This window comes from Tupaia chinensis, unplaced genomic scaffold, assembly GCF_000334495.1.
Source record: "Tupaia chinensis unplaced genomic scaffold, TupChi_1.0 Scaffold000313_1, whole genome shotgun sequence".
In the NCBI taxonomy this organism is placed as follows: domain Eukaryota; kingdom Metazoa; phylum Chordata; class Mammalia; order Scandentia; family Tupaiidae; genus Tupaia; species Tupaia belangeri.
Window position 1 is genome coordinate 3,843,780 of NW_006159806.1, and position 17,261 is coordinate 3,861,040.

Here is a 17,261-nt window from a genome sequence, read left to right on the forward strand (position 1 = left end):
TAAACATATGATAGAGAGTACATGTGCAAACATGAATGAGAGATAGAGAGATGGAGAGATTATCTCAGCAGGGTCTGGTCATGCCACAGTGCCTTTCCTCTAGATCCTGGGCACCATGCATGCTGTCATGACCCAGTGGAGTAGGGATCTGAATGGGAAGTGTACCATGTAGCTTCTTGCACTGAGGTTCAATACGATGCTAACTATGCCATAGAGGCTGGGCTTGCACCAACTTTGACAGCCACTTCCAAATCAAACTTGTATCCACCTCAGCTCTAATATGGTTAGCTAATTCTACTTAAGTATTAAGTTTCTCTTCAAAGTCTTCACTACAATGTAAAAGCAAACAATCTTCTCTCATATGTTTCACAAATTGTGAGGCATTTTATTAAATAATTTATTGACTGCAATAATAAAAGGCAGTTTTTAAAGTTATCTAGAACCTTCATAAGAGGACACATTAAAGATGGCTTATAGTGGGGCCAGCAGATGATGTGGTGGTTAAGGTGCTGGACTCCCACATGGCCGACTGCAGATAGATTCCCATACCCAATGGCTTGAAAATCATACCTGACACACGTGTATGAGTACATAAAATCCCAGGAGGAGACTAGAGGAGAAAAGATTGCAATGTGGTGATTCCCCCTCACCAGGGGTTAGTTACTCACTTTCCCTCTCTCTGTCTCTGTCTCCCCAGTGAGCACACTTGCCCTATGGCAAAAACCTTTTAAAAAGGATGGCTGATAGTTCATACTAAAACCAAAAAATACTCTTTGAAATAAATAAAAATGATAATATCCAACATTTTGACTTTATTTTTCTGATAAAGGAAAAAATATGGTAAAATAAGCTCAAATAATTACATTTCTGATTTTTGTCTTACTCTATATTTTTAGCTAAGAAAAGAAAAAGCTAGTCTCATCTTTTTCACCAGAGCTTGTATATCAGGAAGCAATTTTTTTGCTGTATCTGGCTCTGTCCTATTGTCTTCTATCTTTTATATCTAATAAGCAGGTTCATAAAAGCTTTCTTTGACTATATTTGCAGTGGTTATAGTCATTAAAAGCTCAGTACAGAATTTACTTGTTTAGGTAAAAATATATGGTTTCATTATTTTTATTTAATCATGATTAGCAAGTACACAGAAACATTAATAAAAATATTGATTTCATATACTTTGAAGTAACTAATTCAATCTAAGAAAAGCACAAAAAAAAACTATACTGATTAAATAATATAAATACAGTTAACCTTGTTACTAAGATGTAAGGAGAGTTTGACCTTTATCAATACTAAAATATGGAGATAAGAGGGTCAGCATATGGCATAGCAACTATGTCATTGTACTCCCATATGATTGACTGTGGTTCAAGTCCCAGATCTGATGACTTGAAACTCACGTCTAATGTGTGAGCATTCATACCCAAGATCCTGAGATGAGAATGGAGGAAAAGGGATTGTGGTGTGGCCATCTCTTCTGGGGGGGGGTGATTTCTTACTTTCTCTCTCACTGTCTCTGTCTCTTCCTGGGGAGAACATGTACCCTGATGCAAAAACTTCTACCAAAAACAAAGTGTGTATATATATATAGATATAGATATATACACACATCTATAGATATAGTTATAGATTTGTATATATATACATGTATATATATATATATAGAGAGAGAGAGAGAGAAAGACTCATACCATCATGTAGATATTTCATCAAAATATCAAACAATATGAAACAGAGAATTGTGTGATATCTTGTTTGAATCCAAATGTTTGGCACTCTGTCAAAATATTTTACTAAGTCTCCAAAGGATAAGAATGCTATTCTACCATAAAGCATATGAACAAAAAGGATTGAAGATATCCTTTAAAGATCAATCTAGTGCAGCAATTTTTGCTCAAAGATTTCAGACCCATCTCTCTTTGTCAGGAGTTACCTTATAAAAATTTAAGTTAAGACGCTGACCCATGGCACCATTTTTGTAGCCTTTATAATTAGAAAAGATAGAATACTGATACTAAAATGCATTAAATCCTATAATGCAGTTCTGAAGAGAAGGTATATCTATCAGAGAAGGTATATCTTGACACATATTCTTACAGAAGACAATTATAGCAATATAACATCATGCAAGAAATTTATATATTCACCAAACGTCAGGATATGCCCACCTCCTAAACTGTGAAAGCAGAAGAAATTGCTCACATATTGAATGTTTAGATCTCTCTCAAAAAAGTGTACTGAGAGGGGCCAGAGGGTGGCATGGTGGTTAAAGCACTGGGCTCCTACATGGCTGATTATGGTTCAAGTCCCAGACCTGGCTGCTTGCTTTTTCACTTTTACTCTTCTCTCTCTCTCTGGTGAGTACATATGCCTAACAGCAAATTTTAAAATAATAATAGTACATAAAATTAAATAAATAATTTTTAAGGAATTATTTATTTAATTTTATTTATTTTAATTTGACCCAAGACAGAACAAGAGAGGCAAAGTGAGAAAGCAAGCCACCAGGTCTGGGACTTGAACCATGGTTGGCCATGTGGGAGTGTCCAGTTCCTTATTCACCACACCACCCTACTGGTCTCTAAATAAATAATTTTTAAAGTAAAAAGTAAACTGAGAGGGAAAGATTTTCTGTTCTCTTAAAATAAGCATGTAAAATCTCACCCAGTCAAAATATTATATATGAAAAGAACAATTTAACTTTATTTCATGTTCTCCTAATCCTTATGGATTTTATGTTTTCTGAACTGACCTCCCTCCTTCTTAGAAGGAATTATAAATTTTATATATATTTTTCATGTGTTTGTCCCAAATAGTAGTCAAAACTGAGTTTTGTAAACAAAGGTTATTAAAAGAAAAAATTCATAATACACTATTTGTTCATTTATCAAATCAACGAAAATGAAAAGTAACACCACATGCTTTAAATAAATAGAATAACTGAAATCAATACAAAATCAACATCCAAAAATCTATAGCATTTCTATACATGAACAAGTTGAATGAAGTAGAATTGAAGAAAGGAATCCCTTTTATCATAGCCACAAAATGTATAAGATACCTAGGAATAAGCCTAAGTAAGAAAGTCAAAGACCTTTACAAAGAAAATGATCATTTTTTTTTTTAAATATGGAAAAAGACATAAAGTGGAAGGACATCCCATGTTCCTGGATTGGAAGAACTAATATAATCAAAATGACAATTCTACCCAAATTAATCTACATATTTAATGCAATTCCAATCAAAACACCAGGGATAGTCTTTACAGATCTAGAAAATACAATTATAGAATTTGTCTGAAAGCATAAAAAGCCTCATGTTGCCAAAGCAATCCTGTGCAAGTTGAGTGGTGTGGGTAGCATATCACTCCTTGAACCCAAAATATACTATAAAGCTGTGATAATAAAAACAGCATGGTATTGGCACTAAACAGACAGGTAGACCAATGGGATAGAACAGAGACCCTAGAAATAATCCCCAAAGCTTATAGCCAACTTATTTTGACAAAGGATACCAGTTAGTCCATTTGGAAAAAGGAAAACCTTTTTAGTGAATGGTGTTGGAAAAATCTGGTATCCACCTGCAGAAAGATGAAATTGAATCCCCATCATTCACCATAAACAAAAATCAACTCAAAGTGTCGAAGATTTGAACCTAAGACCTAAAACTATAAAACTACTGGTGGAAAACACTGGGGAAAGTCCAGGAGACATTGGCGTAGGCAAAGACTCCCTAAATAAGACTCCAAAGCACAGGCAATAATCCCTAAAATAGACAACTGGTACTATATTAGATTAAGAAGTTTCTGCACAACAAAGGACACAGTAACAAGTGTGAATAAACAACCTTCTGAATGAGAGAATATTTTTGTAAAATAACTCAAGCAGATTATTCAAAAAAAAAGAAAAAAAAAAGATTAACCCAATTAAAAGATGGGAAAATGAACTGAACAAAAATCTCTCTAAGAAAGACATATAGGGACCAGCAGTTAGCATAATGGCTATGTCGCTAGATTCCCATGTAGTCAACTGCGGTTCGAGTCCGGGACCTGGTGGCTTAAGCTCATGCCTGGCGTGTGTGCGTGCATGTTCAATATCCAGAGAGGAGAATGAAGGAGAAGGGATTGCAGCGTGGCCATCCCCCTGGGGGGTGATTTCTCACTTTCTGTCTCTCTGTCTATAAATAAAAACCTCTACACATACACACACAAAAAAGAAAGACATATCAACAGTCAAAAAGCATCTGAGGAAATGCTCAACATCCCTTGTCACAAGGGAGATGCGGATTAAAACCACAATGAGATATCGCCTAACCCCTGTCAGAATGGCGAAGATTAAAAAATACAAAAAGTCATAAGTGTTGGCGAGGATGTGATGAAAGGGGAACTTTCCTACACTGTTGGTGGAAATGTACACTGGTTCAGCCACTCTGGAAAACAATATGGAGGTTCCTCAAAGATCTACAAATAAAACTACCATTTGATTCAGCAATTCCACTTCTGGGTACCTACCCAAAGACAGGAGAATGCTCAGTCAAAAAAGCGCTTGCACATCAATGTTTATTGCAGCATTATTCACGATTGTTAAGACATGGAATCAACTCAAATGTCCACAAACAGATGAATGGATGGAAAAAGTGTGGCACATACACTCTATGGAATACTCTACTCAGCTCTAAAAAAAAAAAAAAAAAAAAACAAGACCCTAGCATTTGATAGAAAGTGGTCAAATATGGAGGATCTATTGCTGAGTGAAGCAAGCCAACACATAAAAGAAAGATACTGTGTATCCACTTAATATATGCTGACTATCCACACTTTATGGTAGAGATCAAAATATTGGAGGGCATAAAAGCAGTGAAAATAGTAATGGATGCTGAAGACAGTGTGGAACAGAGTGGAGGAAAGGGAAGAGTACAGAGAACGATAGCAAGAGAACAAATAGAGAGGCATGACATTATTGGGACACAGAAATGGTTACCTGTTGATGATAATAACTATAATATTCTCAACTAGACAGGTCTGAGAAGTATTTCATGTTGAGTAAATTCTTTATATAAACCAAATGATATATAATGATTAAATGTTTACAAAAATAATGAGAATAATGGGGGAGCCTCCAGGTGATGTGGTGGTTGAGGGTGCTGGACTCCCACATGGCTGACTGCAGTTTGAGTCTTGGACTTGACAGCTTGCTTTCTCACTTTCCTCTCTCTTTCTCTCTCACTCTGTCACTCTCTGGTCAAATTAAAACAAATAAATAAAATAAAGTTAAAAATAGAATAATTCTTCTAAAAGTAATGAGAATAAATAATAATAATAATCTAAAAATGATAAAAATCTATTTGATGATGATGTCGATAGTTAATGTCTTTGTCTTGTTTGATATGCATGTTAAGCATGATGGAAAAAGAAATGTATTACACTGTAAAGATATATGTGATTCAATGTAATATAGAAAAAGATTATGATAATAAATAAAATTTTAAAAATAACCTCTGACTGTTCTGTAAACATTCACTCATTTAAAGGGAGAACATTAAAATAAATCCTAGAATATTTATTTCATAAATTCTGAGATGGAGAGGAAAAAATGCTTGATGTTGAAACTGATTCTAATTTTATCTGAATTAAATTATGATCCCTTTCAAATAAGAAGAGATAGGTGTACTAATATCAAACAGAATTATCAACTGTACAATTCTTCACAATTCCAGTACATGTAGGTTGCCAAATATTAATGCATGGATTTTAAGAAAATTACCATCAAATCTGTTACTCATGACATCCAACTATCTAAGGCTTCAAATAATAGAAAGAATATTAATTAGAAACAGAAAACAGCTTTTTGAAAATATTTTTTAATCAAGTTACTTAGTTTCTTTACATTTTATTGATTTATTTCCTGAGAGGATTGGGGGAGGTACCCTCAACAGGGTCTTCATGTTGTAATCCACCCCCTAGCCCTGCATCCAGCCAGGATGTCACTCCCGCCCCCACCTTTCACCACCTTCCTTCTTATAGCCAGCCTCAAGGTCATAGGCAAATTGTTCTAACAAGTACCTTAGGAATCTAAATGGAAGAATCTGTCTGAGACAGAATAATTATGCCCCAAATAATTCTAGGATAGAATAGTACGCCACAAAATTGGAGTATACATGACTGTAAACTCAAAATGTCTATTTTCTGTCTAATAGAAGAAAAATTACATTTGAAACTAGAGAGAAATGGACATCATTTGTGATTTAATAGCAAGTTTGGTATTTCTGCCTATTGCAAAGGAGGAATAAAATGCTCCTCAAAAGTATTTAGCAGGATTCTAGTCTTAACTAAAAAGTATATATAATCACTTTAACAGGAAATTAGATTTACAATATTTAGATCTTTAATTATCTAAGGAAATTTTAGTAAAGGGAAAGGATATAGTTATGAGATCAATTAAATGCAAATTTCCCTCCTGCACACAGAAAGACATTCTAAGATTGTAGAACTTGCCTCCGGAACTTCATTTTGTTTTTTAGTTTATTTGTTTTTTCAGCAAGAGATTTTTGCTATAGAGTGCATGTGCTCACTGGAGAGACAGATAGAGACAGAGAGACAGAAAGCGAGAAATCACCTCCTAGGAGGGATGGCCACACTGCAATCCTTTCTCTTCCATTCTCCTCTTGGGATTTTGGGCACCCGAAAACACCTGCTGGAGCATGAGTTTAGAGTACAACAATGTATTACGCCATCTGCTGGTTCCTAGAACTTCATAATTTTTAAGTGTGTAACTTCCCTCCCTCCCCTACTGTTAAGTAATGAATATTCATGACCTCTAGTAATAAGAATAATGGTTGACCAGTATCAAACGCCGTTGCCACTTGGCAATCCGCCAGCCCAACAACCTTTTTGGGTGTACTTTCTTCCTTTCCTTTCCTTTCTTTCTATTAAACTTTCTTTTCTACTTCATTCGTAGTTGCAGTTTCATTTTGCGCCTAGGGACAGATCTCTAATTTTAGTAGTCTGAACCCAAAGAACCAAGGATTTCACAACGCAGCTCAACACTTTTCCATCCGTTAACATAAATATTACTTAAAGTAATATTTCATTCATTAAAAAGAAGCTGGTATGGTATTCTAAAACTGAAGTCAATATAAAATGAAGAATTAAAAATCACTAAAAGGGTTAAAGCAGTAATCTTTATTTTCCATTTTTGGAATTCAATCTCTAATAATAAATTCTCTGAAACAAAATGTATTCTCCTGTTCTCTGCAATGAGTTATGCCAAATAATTTCATTCGAGCAGTGCTACATCTCATTAATATGCTTCTTGGAAACCTGCCAGGCAGGAGAAAGCAATTCTAATTTTTAAATACTTTAGACATCTTATTATTATAAGTTAGGCTGAAATACAAAACTAAGGCAGGCAAATCAACCACATCTGAATTCCAGCATGCACTTCCATGTGTTCCTCGTTAATTCCAAGAGATATCTTTGATAACACATAAGCACATTAGCAGAAATAACACTGCTGTGAGTAATTTGCTATTTGGACAAAGTTACGTTTTTAAAATAAATGAGAAGTGCACACTAAATTCAATTGGCCATTGAATTCTATTAACTATCTACAAGAAACCATGTCGCTGTTAGAGAAGCTTTACCCAAGTGTAAATCATGAACTTGTGAGAATGAGTTTGTCTAATGGAGACAACAGGGTCACATGAAAATAATTTGTGGATCTTTTCCTCCTCCTTTTTGATTCTCATAGGACCATATTTCTACAGTGTCGTTTATTTTATACATGCGTATAAATAAATATGCAATAGAGTGAAAGGGGATTTTATTTCCAAGAGTGGTTTTGGCTTGAAGAATGCAGCATAATATCATACTCTAGAAGCAAACAGATAGATTTCTAACATTCAGCCAAAAAGTAGGAGACTTAAGAATAAATTCCTGTTTCCCAATTAATTGGTTTCCAGGATATGAAAACAACTATTTGAACATTCTAGTGCTTGATTTTCAGATTTGATTATCTACAATGTCAAAATGCCTCATGTGATTCTAGGTTTCCCATTTCAACTAGTTCTCTTATGCATCATTAAATAGTTCGTAAAATAATTTTGAGGTTCATATGTGGGTTACATTTATATTATTCTTCCACTATAAAAAAATAAAGGGTAATTGTTACCTGTTTATTGCCCAAGAAGAGAGTTTTCAGGAATGAAATCTTGGTTAAGTTTCTGTTGTATACCACTTCAAACATAAACTGCCTACCAAAGATTAAGACTTGGTTCAATATGTAAGAAAATATCCTGCCTAAAAAATGTGGTATTATAAAATATACAGAAGAAAATAGAGCCCTGGGAATAACTTGGCAAAATATTTTTTTTAAATGGAATGGTGTAAAATGCTGTAACCTCAACATATAAGTAACATTTCCTCTAATGATCACTAAAGATACAGTTATAACCAGATTTTCTTTAGCTCTCTTCATTCTATTCTCTTATAACATTACAAAAGTGAATTTCTGAACCAAGGTGACCATATTTATTGAAGCCTTTCTCCTTTATTTTGAAAAAGTCAAAAGAAAATGTGGATATATCTTAATCTATTTGAAGTTAACCCATACAAACTTATTCTATTTTAAGAGAAGCCTGATAGTTGAAATAGTTCATTTCTCAGGAATTTAGTAGAAGTATTTCCTGAGTGAGCAATTAAGCTGATAATAAGATATTAGTAAATGGAAAATTGCACTTATTCAAAATCTGCTATTTTATAGAGGCAAAGGATTATGCAAACATTTAAGGCATGTGCTAACAAGGAGTCGAATGAAATATAAATCCCATTAATCTTTATTTATCTTCCCCTTTTTTTATATAGCATACACAAAAGAAATTTGAGGACAGCAATAGTGCTCCCATATTTTTATCTAAGAAATTAATTCATGGGCAACCCAGGATTTAAGCTTTCGTCCTTACCCTAGGAATGATGAAGGTAAACTCAGGGCATCATTCTTGTTTATCCTTTATCATCAAATAACCTCCGCATTTCAGGGAACAAATGATTGAAATGTGTATTTCCATCTTCAAGTGAATCATCTGTACTGACTACAGATAAAATATGTGAGTTTAAAGTTAAAAGTTCATGGGACCAGCAAATGGAATAATGGTTACGTTGCTGGACTGCCACGTAGTCAACTGCAGTCTGAGTCCCAGACTCAGAAGTGGCTTAAAACTCATGCTGGGCGCCTGCACATGCGTGCTCAAAATCCTGAGAGGAGAATGGAGGAGAGCGATTACAGCGTGGCAATCCTTCCTGTTGGGTGATTTCTGGCTTTCTGTCTCTCTGTCTCTCCAGTGAGCACACAAGCCCCTATAGCAAAAATTTTTCTTAAAAAAAATTTTAAAAGTTTAACGACAAGCTCTTCTATCTTTACCTGCTTATTGACCCCCAGTTTCCTTATCCATAGGACTGAAATCAGGGTAACATTTGCCTTATAAACTATAATGCTTTCCTAGAAAGGACTTGGTACTCGATCTGGTACATAGTGTATGTTTAATAAATTTTATTATTTTACTAAATGAAGAAAGAGAAATTTAAAATATAATGACGTAAGTTAACCTTCACTGAACAATTACTATTTCATCAAGCAGGTAGTGAATACCATACATGCATTACATAATTCAATCCTTACAATGTTGCAAACTTATTTTACAGATGAAACTATTGAAGAGGAGTAATCTCTGGTCCCCAAAATTCCAAAGATCTTTTTGATTTTCTTTTGAACAACTTCTGGTTTGTGATACCTATTTACAATTCATGTTACAAATGCCATCACTTTTATTACATGCTCAAAAGTTACAGATGTAAACTATTTCTATAAATTATAATCAATCACACAAAGAAGCACAATAGATATTGCTGACTTATAGTTAAGCTTCACTTTTTGAATTTTCTATTATTTTCTTCAAAATTAAGGGTATATATATTTCATGTTTATTTTTATATGTATTTCATGTTTATTTTTATAACTACATATACATAACCTTCATATTTAAAATTATATATATATAGTTATAAATAAACTTCACCAGGAAAATACGACTTACATTGCAAATAAAGGAAATTTTAACTACCCTCCATGAATCACTGAGTCAAATATAGAAATTTTTTTATGCTCCAAGATAAAACAAAGTTAAAATAAATATGCTAGTGGTCAGCCTAAATCCTGAAGTAATATTGATTAATTCACATATGGAATTGCTTTTTAAATCACTTTTAATGCGTAAAACACGTGCGTGTGTGTAGAAATTTAAAATCCTGTTCAGAGAAAAAAAATTTCTTTTTTGCCTTTTTAAAGTCAAACATGAAATTGTCTAACAAATTAACTGAGCAACAGTAAGAACAGGGAAATTATTTAGTTCTGCTCTTCTCAATAGGACTAGAAAAGGTAGTGAGCTCTTTTCAGGTAGTGAGTTGAATAGCCAAGATCACAGTGCCATTTCCTGCTTCACACTGTGCCCATTTAGTAAAACAGAATTAGTCACCGTGTTCTTAGCATTGCTTTTCAGAGATGTCATACGCACTGCCGAAGAGCTGAGGAGGTAGCTGGTTGATCTCTCTCCGTAGGACTTTCTGCCACAGCAGAGCTGGCTATTGAAATGCCTCCTGAAGCTTTCACTGAGTAGGTAAAGAGCAAACGGATTGACACAAGAATTGCTAAAACTGAGAACCCGGGCAACTAAGGTGACAATCATGTGGCCCAGAGATGGGTCGATCTCCTTATAGTTGAAAGACCGATACATGTAGAGGACGTGATTTGGAAACCAACAGAAGACAAAGCAGCCCACAAACACCAGCACGATTTTAGCCAGGCGTTTCCGTGTTTCCATCTGCAAATAAAAGAAAATAATCCCATTGGTTGAAATGAAAACAGAGCCAGCCACATCTGAACTTCATCATGTGACAAAAAGACTAAGCCTTATATAAACAATACATCCAAAATACCCAACTTAGTCACTTTCCTCATCAAAGTGCTGATTTCAGCTGGTTTTTCTTGCTACATTATTTTTACCTAAAATTAGTTGATAGCTTATATAAGACTAGGTAGTAAATTAATAAGTGCTATGTCCTTATGTTAAAACTGTGGTCTTAAAAAACGTTTCCTTATTTTTAACTAGTTTTCTTTTGCTTTAAGTCTCACTGTGCTCAGTATAAATATAAATCATTTCTGTTGGTATTAAATCCACTAAATTAATGAACTACAGAATATATTCAAACAGGTATTATCCAAAAATTAGTGTAGTTCAAATAAGAAAATTTGATCTATTGAAATAGGACTTGACTTGTGAAAAACTATTATGCCATAAAAAAAAGGAACATGGAATACAACTACTGAAATACACAAATAAAAATCATCTGATATAACTGTGAGTCCTTAAATATTTCTATATTAGGTTACCATTCAAAATAAAACACATTTTCCTTTTTTTGTATAGTTTTCATACTATATTTACTGTTTTGTAAGGTTTTCGGAAATGTGATAAATAAAATGTATATATTGGACATTCATATTTTTAATTTAAAAGTAATTTCCTAAATATAAAAATAATCTTCAAGGGTTAGTTCATATTTGTCTAATTTGTTTAAATATTTAAGTAGGGCATTATAAGCAGGAAAACAAAATTTATTAAAAGACACTAATACTAGGGAACGTGATATTTTCTGAGTAAGAAATGCAGGTCATCAACTAGAATATTCCAAAGACTGGAAAGGTTCAGGATTGGAACTGATCTGGAGTTGAGGAGCAGACGTGAGGGAAGATGGTGAGGCAAAAGAAGGTTCAGATGAAGATCAGCCTCCTTCAGGAAGCAGAACATGTATGCCAGATGTGCTGTATCCTGTGGTATAAGTTTGGCAACGCAGCCAAATTTTCAGGGGGATAGGAAATTCCTATTGCTAACCAATATGTACCCTGGCAGGTAGAATATGAGAGCAAGGGACCAGCAGTTGGTGTAATGGCTATGTGGCTGGACTCCCATGTAGTCAAACACGGCTCAAGTCCCGGACCCAGTGGCTTAAACTCATACCGGGCATGTGTGCGTGTATGCCCAAGATATCTAGAGGAGAATGGAGGAGAAGAAATTGTGGCATGGTCATCCCCCTTGGGGGAGGGGGTGATTTCTTGATTTTTATCTCGGTATCTCCCTCTGTCTTTCTGGGGAGCGCATGTACCCTATAGCAAAAACCTCTCCAGAAAAGAAAAATAAGAACATGAGAACAAAAATTTCACCACAGAGGGTACTGGGAGTTCAAGTGCACTGGCAGGCTATTGTCATTAAAATTATTTCTTGGCAAAGGTTGAAACCCAGTTATGCAGAGGGAGTTTATAGGTCCCAGTAAGTAAACCCACCAAAATAAGGCAGTACCAAATTATTATTTTTTTAATGTAAGGTAGGTAGATAGCTGTGGGTATGAGAGAAATTCAACTTTAGAAACAAAGTTCAAAAACTCAAATACGTAAATTGAGATATAAATTGGACTATAGTGCTCTAAATAAAATAACTGGTTAAATAAAGTAAAAAGTATAGAGAGCTTACAATCTGAACAATTTGCTATATATTTAGATAATAAATCTTTTTTAAGAATTATTTAATTTTATTGTGATTATTTTATTTTTATTTTATTGAGGTTGACCAGAAAGAGACAGAGAGAGAGAGAAGGAAAGTGAGAAAGCAAATTGTCAGGTCCGGAATTTGAACCATGGTCAACCATGTGGGAGTCCAACTGCCTCAACCACCAGGCCACCTGCCAGACCCTTTGTAGGTAATAAATCTATTAATGAATCTAATGATGGCTTAATGAGTGGTTTTAAAGTCTTGAAATCAAATGTTCATCTTTTATTTCAATGGACATCAATTAATGGAAGTTGGCTCTCATGCAAGAGACCTTTACAAGGTTCTGCTTTGCTAAAGTGCTCAAGGAACTAGTGCATTCCTCCATCTACATTCTAGCAAATTTTAATGGCTTGATATTTCAGTTCACCTGTCTTCGAACTGGGAACAAACATCTGTAACCTCCCTGAACCTATGGAACACCACAGATGTGCTTCTAGGACTATTACAGAACCCTGTAGAAGTTCTTTCAAGGAACACACAGATACACAACTAGAAAAAAAAAAAATTTTATATATTTCCCACTGTTTATGGATTAACACAATGGGTTTTATCTCAAAATAGTAATGCAATTTTTTTAAAAGAAGGAACGAGAACGTAAGGTGCATGTTGTACTTTTTAAATTAGTATAGACTCTTTATAGGGGTAGTTATAAATGTCAGTTCTTGATTGCTTCAGCACCAACCCACCTTTGGGTCACACTCATTTTCTTTCTGCTGCTCTGACTATTCCCCAAGCCTCCCATTCTGGCCTCCACCCCAACTCCATCCCCAAATCCCAGGCAGTGTCCTACTGCCCTTTCCTAATGCACCCTTCTCCATACTCCTTGTCATCCTTACTGGGCTAATGGGAGGAAAGACAATAATTAAATAAATGTAACTTAATATATGAAAATTTTCTGATTATGGTTTTTTTTCATAAATATTTGCATGGAAACAAAGGCCTTCAAAGACATTTATTTTCTTTTCTTTTTTTTTAAAGAACTTCTTGATGGGGCACATGTGCTCGCCAGAGGGAGAGAGGAAAGAGAAAGGGAGAGAGAGAAATCACCTCCCAGGGAGGATGGTCATGCTGCATTCCCTTCTCCATTCTCTTCCTGGGATCTTAGGCATACACGTACACACACCTGGCTTGATTTTCAAGCCACGATGTGTGGGACTCAAACCACGGTCACTCATGTGGCAGTCCAGCAACATGATCGCTATGCCATCTGCTGGCCCCGTGGACATGTATTCCTGATGGGATTCTAGGCCTTGTCCCAGGCCCAAGTGGCAGATAAAGCTAAGGAAGACTTTCCAGGGCAAAGACATGACTACCTATTAGAGATTCCCCAACATGGTTTTGGTTTAAGGCTGGTGAAGGCCCCTGGGCCCTCTGACTCCATCCCATCAATCATGTGATTGAGAGCCCATTACACAGAACACCAAATAGAAGGTACTTGTCTGACCAGCGGACCCCTCCCAACACTCATCTCTACCAAGCTTACCTGTTTTTTGGTATGTTCATTGTATTCCCCTGGAAGATTATGTGCACTTCTAATTAAGGTCTTTGCAATATGATAATAATAAACACTAATAATAGCAAGTGGTATGAGGAAATAGACTAAGAAAATGAGCACTGAATGAATTTTGGGATGTAATTCATCCGTCTGAGGGTAGGGTATACACGCGGCGAAGCTGCTATTGTCCAAGCTACCGATGCGCGCCACTTCTGAAAACACGGCTTCGGGAATCGCCAACAGCACAGAGATCACCCAGATGCCCATGGCTCTCACACAGGTCCACCGCACGGCCCCTGACGTCTGCATGTCCATGGGATTTACAATGGCTCTGTACCTGGAAAGACAATAGGTAGCCAGTTATTCCCTTAGAAAGAAGGAAGAAAAGAAAGACATCTGATTTGCTAGAAGAGATATCAACACTCCATTATTCCCTGACTGTTTGTAGTGTGTTAAAGTCTTAAGAGACCCGGTGTGTCTCTCTCTTTCTAATTCATTCATTGCTTATTAGCACACAAGACAGGAATAGAAAGAAAAATAATGGAAACTGCCTTTCTCAAATTACGGTCGTTTGCATAGTTCATTTATAAGTTTTTTTTTCTAAAATCTACACACACTGCCTGAGTCATTGTTCACCGAATATCATAATTTATTAAATTTTTAAATGAAATACTTTTATTTTTGTAAAAAGTATGGTAATTGCTATAAAAAGTAACCATAAAATATAGAATGCCTACAATATATTAATAATATTATTAAATGCTACTCTGATACTCTTCTACAGCTTCTGAGCCTGAGACCTCTCATTTTTTTTCCTAAGGACATTAATACATATTATAGACTAATCCAAAGTGGAATTTTATCCATAAACCAATTAGAAGGACTGAAAGAACTGAAAATGGAACAGCAGTCTGTCTTTGTAGCTCACATTTATTTCATGTCAGGAGCCCATAAAGCCCTCTCTCTCCCTATGTATTAGTGGTAATATAGCACACCAGAAATACACTAGTGGTAAAGGAGCAACATTCCACACACAATTACTTAGGCAATCCCAAACACTCTACAACTGACTCAATCACACACATCAAGTATACACACCATCAAAATTTTACGTACACCTCAACTTATTTATATTTGTCTTTGCAAATATTTCAGTAGGTCTAGTAGTTAACAAGATACAGTAAAAAGTGGCCAGCAGGTGGCGTGGTGGTTAAGGTGCTGGACATTCCCACATGGCTGACGACGGTTCCAGTCCCGGACCTGGTGGCTTGCTTTCTCACTTTCCCTCTCTCTGTGTGTGTGTCTCTCTCTGGTCAAATTAAAACATAAATGAGTGGATAAATAAATAGTTTTTTTTTTAAAAAGTAACTTAAATTGACAAGCCCAAATTATTAACTTGGATACCCTTTGGAAAGTAATTTAAGATCTGACTTTTGCTTTGTAAAGTGGGGATAAAATCTATCCTCAAATTGTTATTTTGTGTTTTTTTGTTTGTTTGTTTTTTTAAAGAGTTTTTTTTACTATAGAGCGCATGTGCTTGCCAGAGAAACAGAGAGTGAGAGTGAGAAATCGCCCCCTCCCCCAAGGGAGATAGCCACACTGCATCCCTCTTCCTCTCTGGATTCTGGGCATGCACACACCTGTACCCAGTGTGAGTTTCAAGCTACCAGTCTAGGACTCAAACTATGGCCAACAATGTGGAAGTCCAATGCCTTAACCGTTATGCCACCTGCTTGCCCTCTACCCTCAAAAATTTTGTGAACAGAAAAAATTTGTAAAGCAGTATAATGCCTGGCAATTATCAGATCCTACCAGCCCAGGGCACTACACTTTCTTATTTACATTTGAATTAGTCTGATGTTCTAGACATCCATATTTCAAGCCACACGACAACCAGGTAAGGTCTCTCTCTGAGATTCGGTGAAGGTGATGCCCAGTCATACTGAGAACACCTCTCCTTCCTGGCTTGTCACAGGCGTCATTTTCAGAACCACCATGGTAGAAGGACAATTCATACTTTGATCTAAAGAGATTTCACATATGAAGGAGAAACCAGAGCCAAATGAAAGAAGAGCAATAGCGGGAACCAGCAGTTAGCGTAATGGCTATGTCGCTGGACTCCCACGTAGTCGACCGTGGTTCACGTCCCGGACCCGGTGGCTTAAAACTCACGCCGGGCGCGTGTGCATGCGAGCCCAAGATCCCGAGAGGAGAATGGAGGAGAAGGGATTGTGGCGTGACCATCCCCCCTGGGGGGTGATTTCTCGCTTTCTGTCTCTCTGTCTCTCTCTGTCTGTCTGGCGAGCGCACGTGCCCTATAGTGAAAACCTCTCAAAAAAAAAAAAAAAAAGAAAGAAAAGAAAGAGGAGCAATAGCAAAGGACTATGTCTTGAATTAAAATAGCATACATTTTTCCCAAGTAATCCCACATGGCAGAACTCAATAGACAAATGTCCCCTTACCCTAGTCTCCTTAATTGTATGTTTTTAAGAAACTGGAAGATTAGAATCAGTAATGAGAGTGAGCTAATTCTTGTATTTTTATTTCTGATTAATACATACACGGTTTTCTTTCATTTAAATTGGGAAGTACTGACAGTCCTGTAAATAAAGACAGAAGTCTTTACTTCACCTCAGGTCCTACCCCTGAACTAAAACAAACTTGATATCGCTGTGTCTGTATTTCTGAGGAATACACTTCTATAGTAAATATAGAGATTAGATCTTGATATCTTTTTGTGGTTCTTGAAGATTTTTTTCTCTTATACAACCTCTACTTCCTTTCCACCCCCGTCCCCAATATCCTGCCTTAGCAATTTATTGTGTCCATAAATTAGAATTAATAGACAATTATCATGACTAAACAAATATTATTTATTGCAAAGTAAAGTAGTATAATATGATATGTTATAATGATGTCCTTTCTTTTGCAATTCTTTTTTTATTTATTTATTTATTTATTTTTTATTTATTTATTTTTTTTGAGAGACCTTCACTATAGGGCGCGTGCGCTCACCAGACAGACAGAGAGAGACATTAGAGACAGAAAGCAAGAAATCACCCCCCAGGGGGGATGGTCACGCCACAATCCCTTCTCCTCCATTCTCCTC

At 35.8% G+C, this 17,261-nt stretch overlaps 1 protein-coding gene across 1 annotated transcript in view; it reads right to left on the reverse strand.

Annotated features, from left to right (window-relative positions):
• Positions 1 to 10,470: 10,470 nt before the first annotated feature.
• Positions 10,471 to 17,261, reverse strand: part of NMBR (neuromedin B receptor) — an 18,161-nt gene continuing 11,370 nt past the window's right edge. Inside the window, exons 2-3 of the mRNA XM_006151089.1 lie at positions 14,141 to 14,489; positions 10,471 to 10,872 (exon numbers count right to left, since the gene is read on the reverse strand). Of these exons, the coding sequence (XP_006151151.1) occupies positions 10,471 to 10,872; positions 14,141 to 14,489 (751 nt within the window). The remainder of the gene's footprint in view (positions 10,873 to 14,140; positions 14,490 to 17,261) is intronic.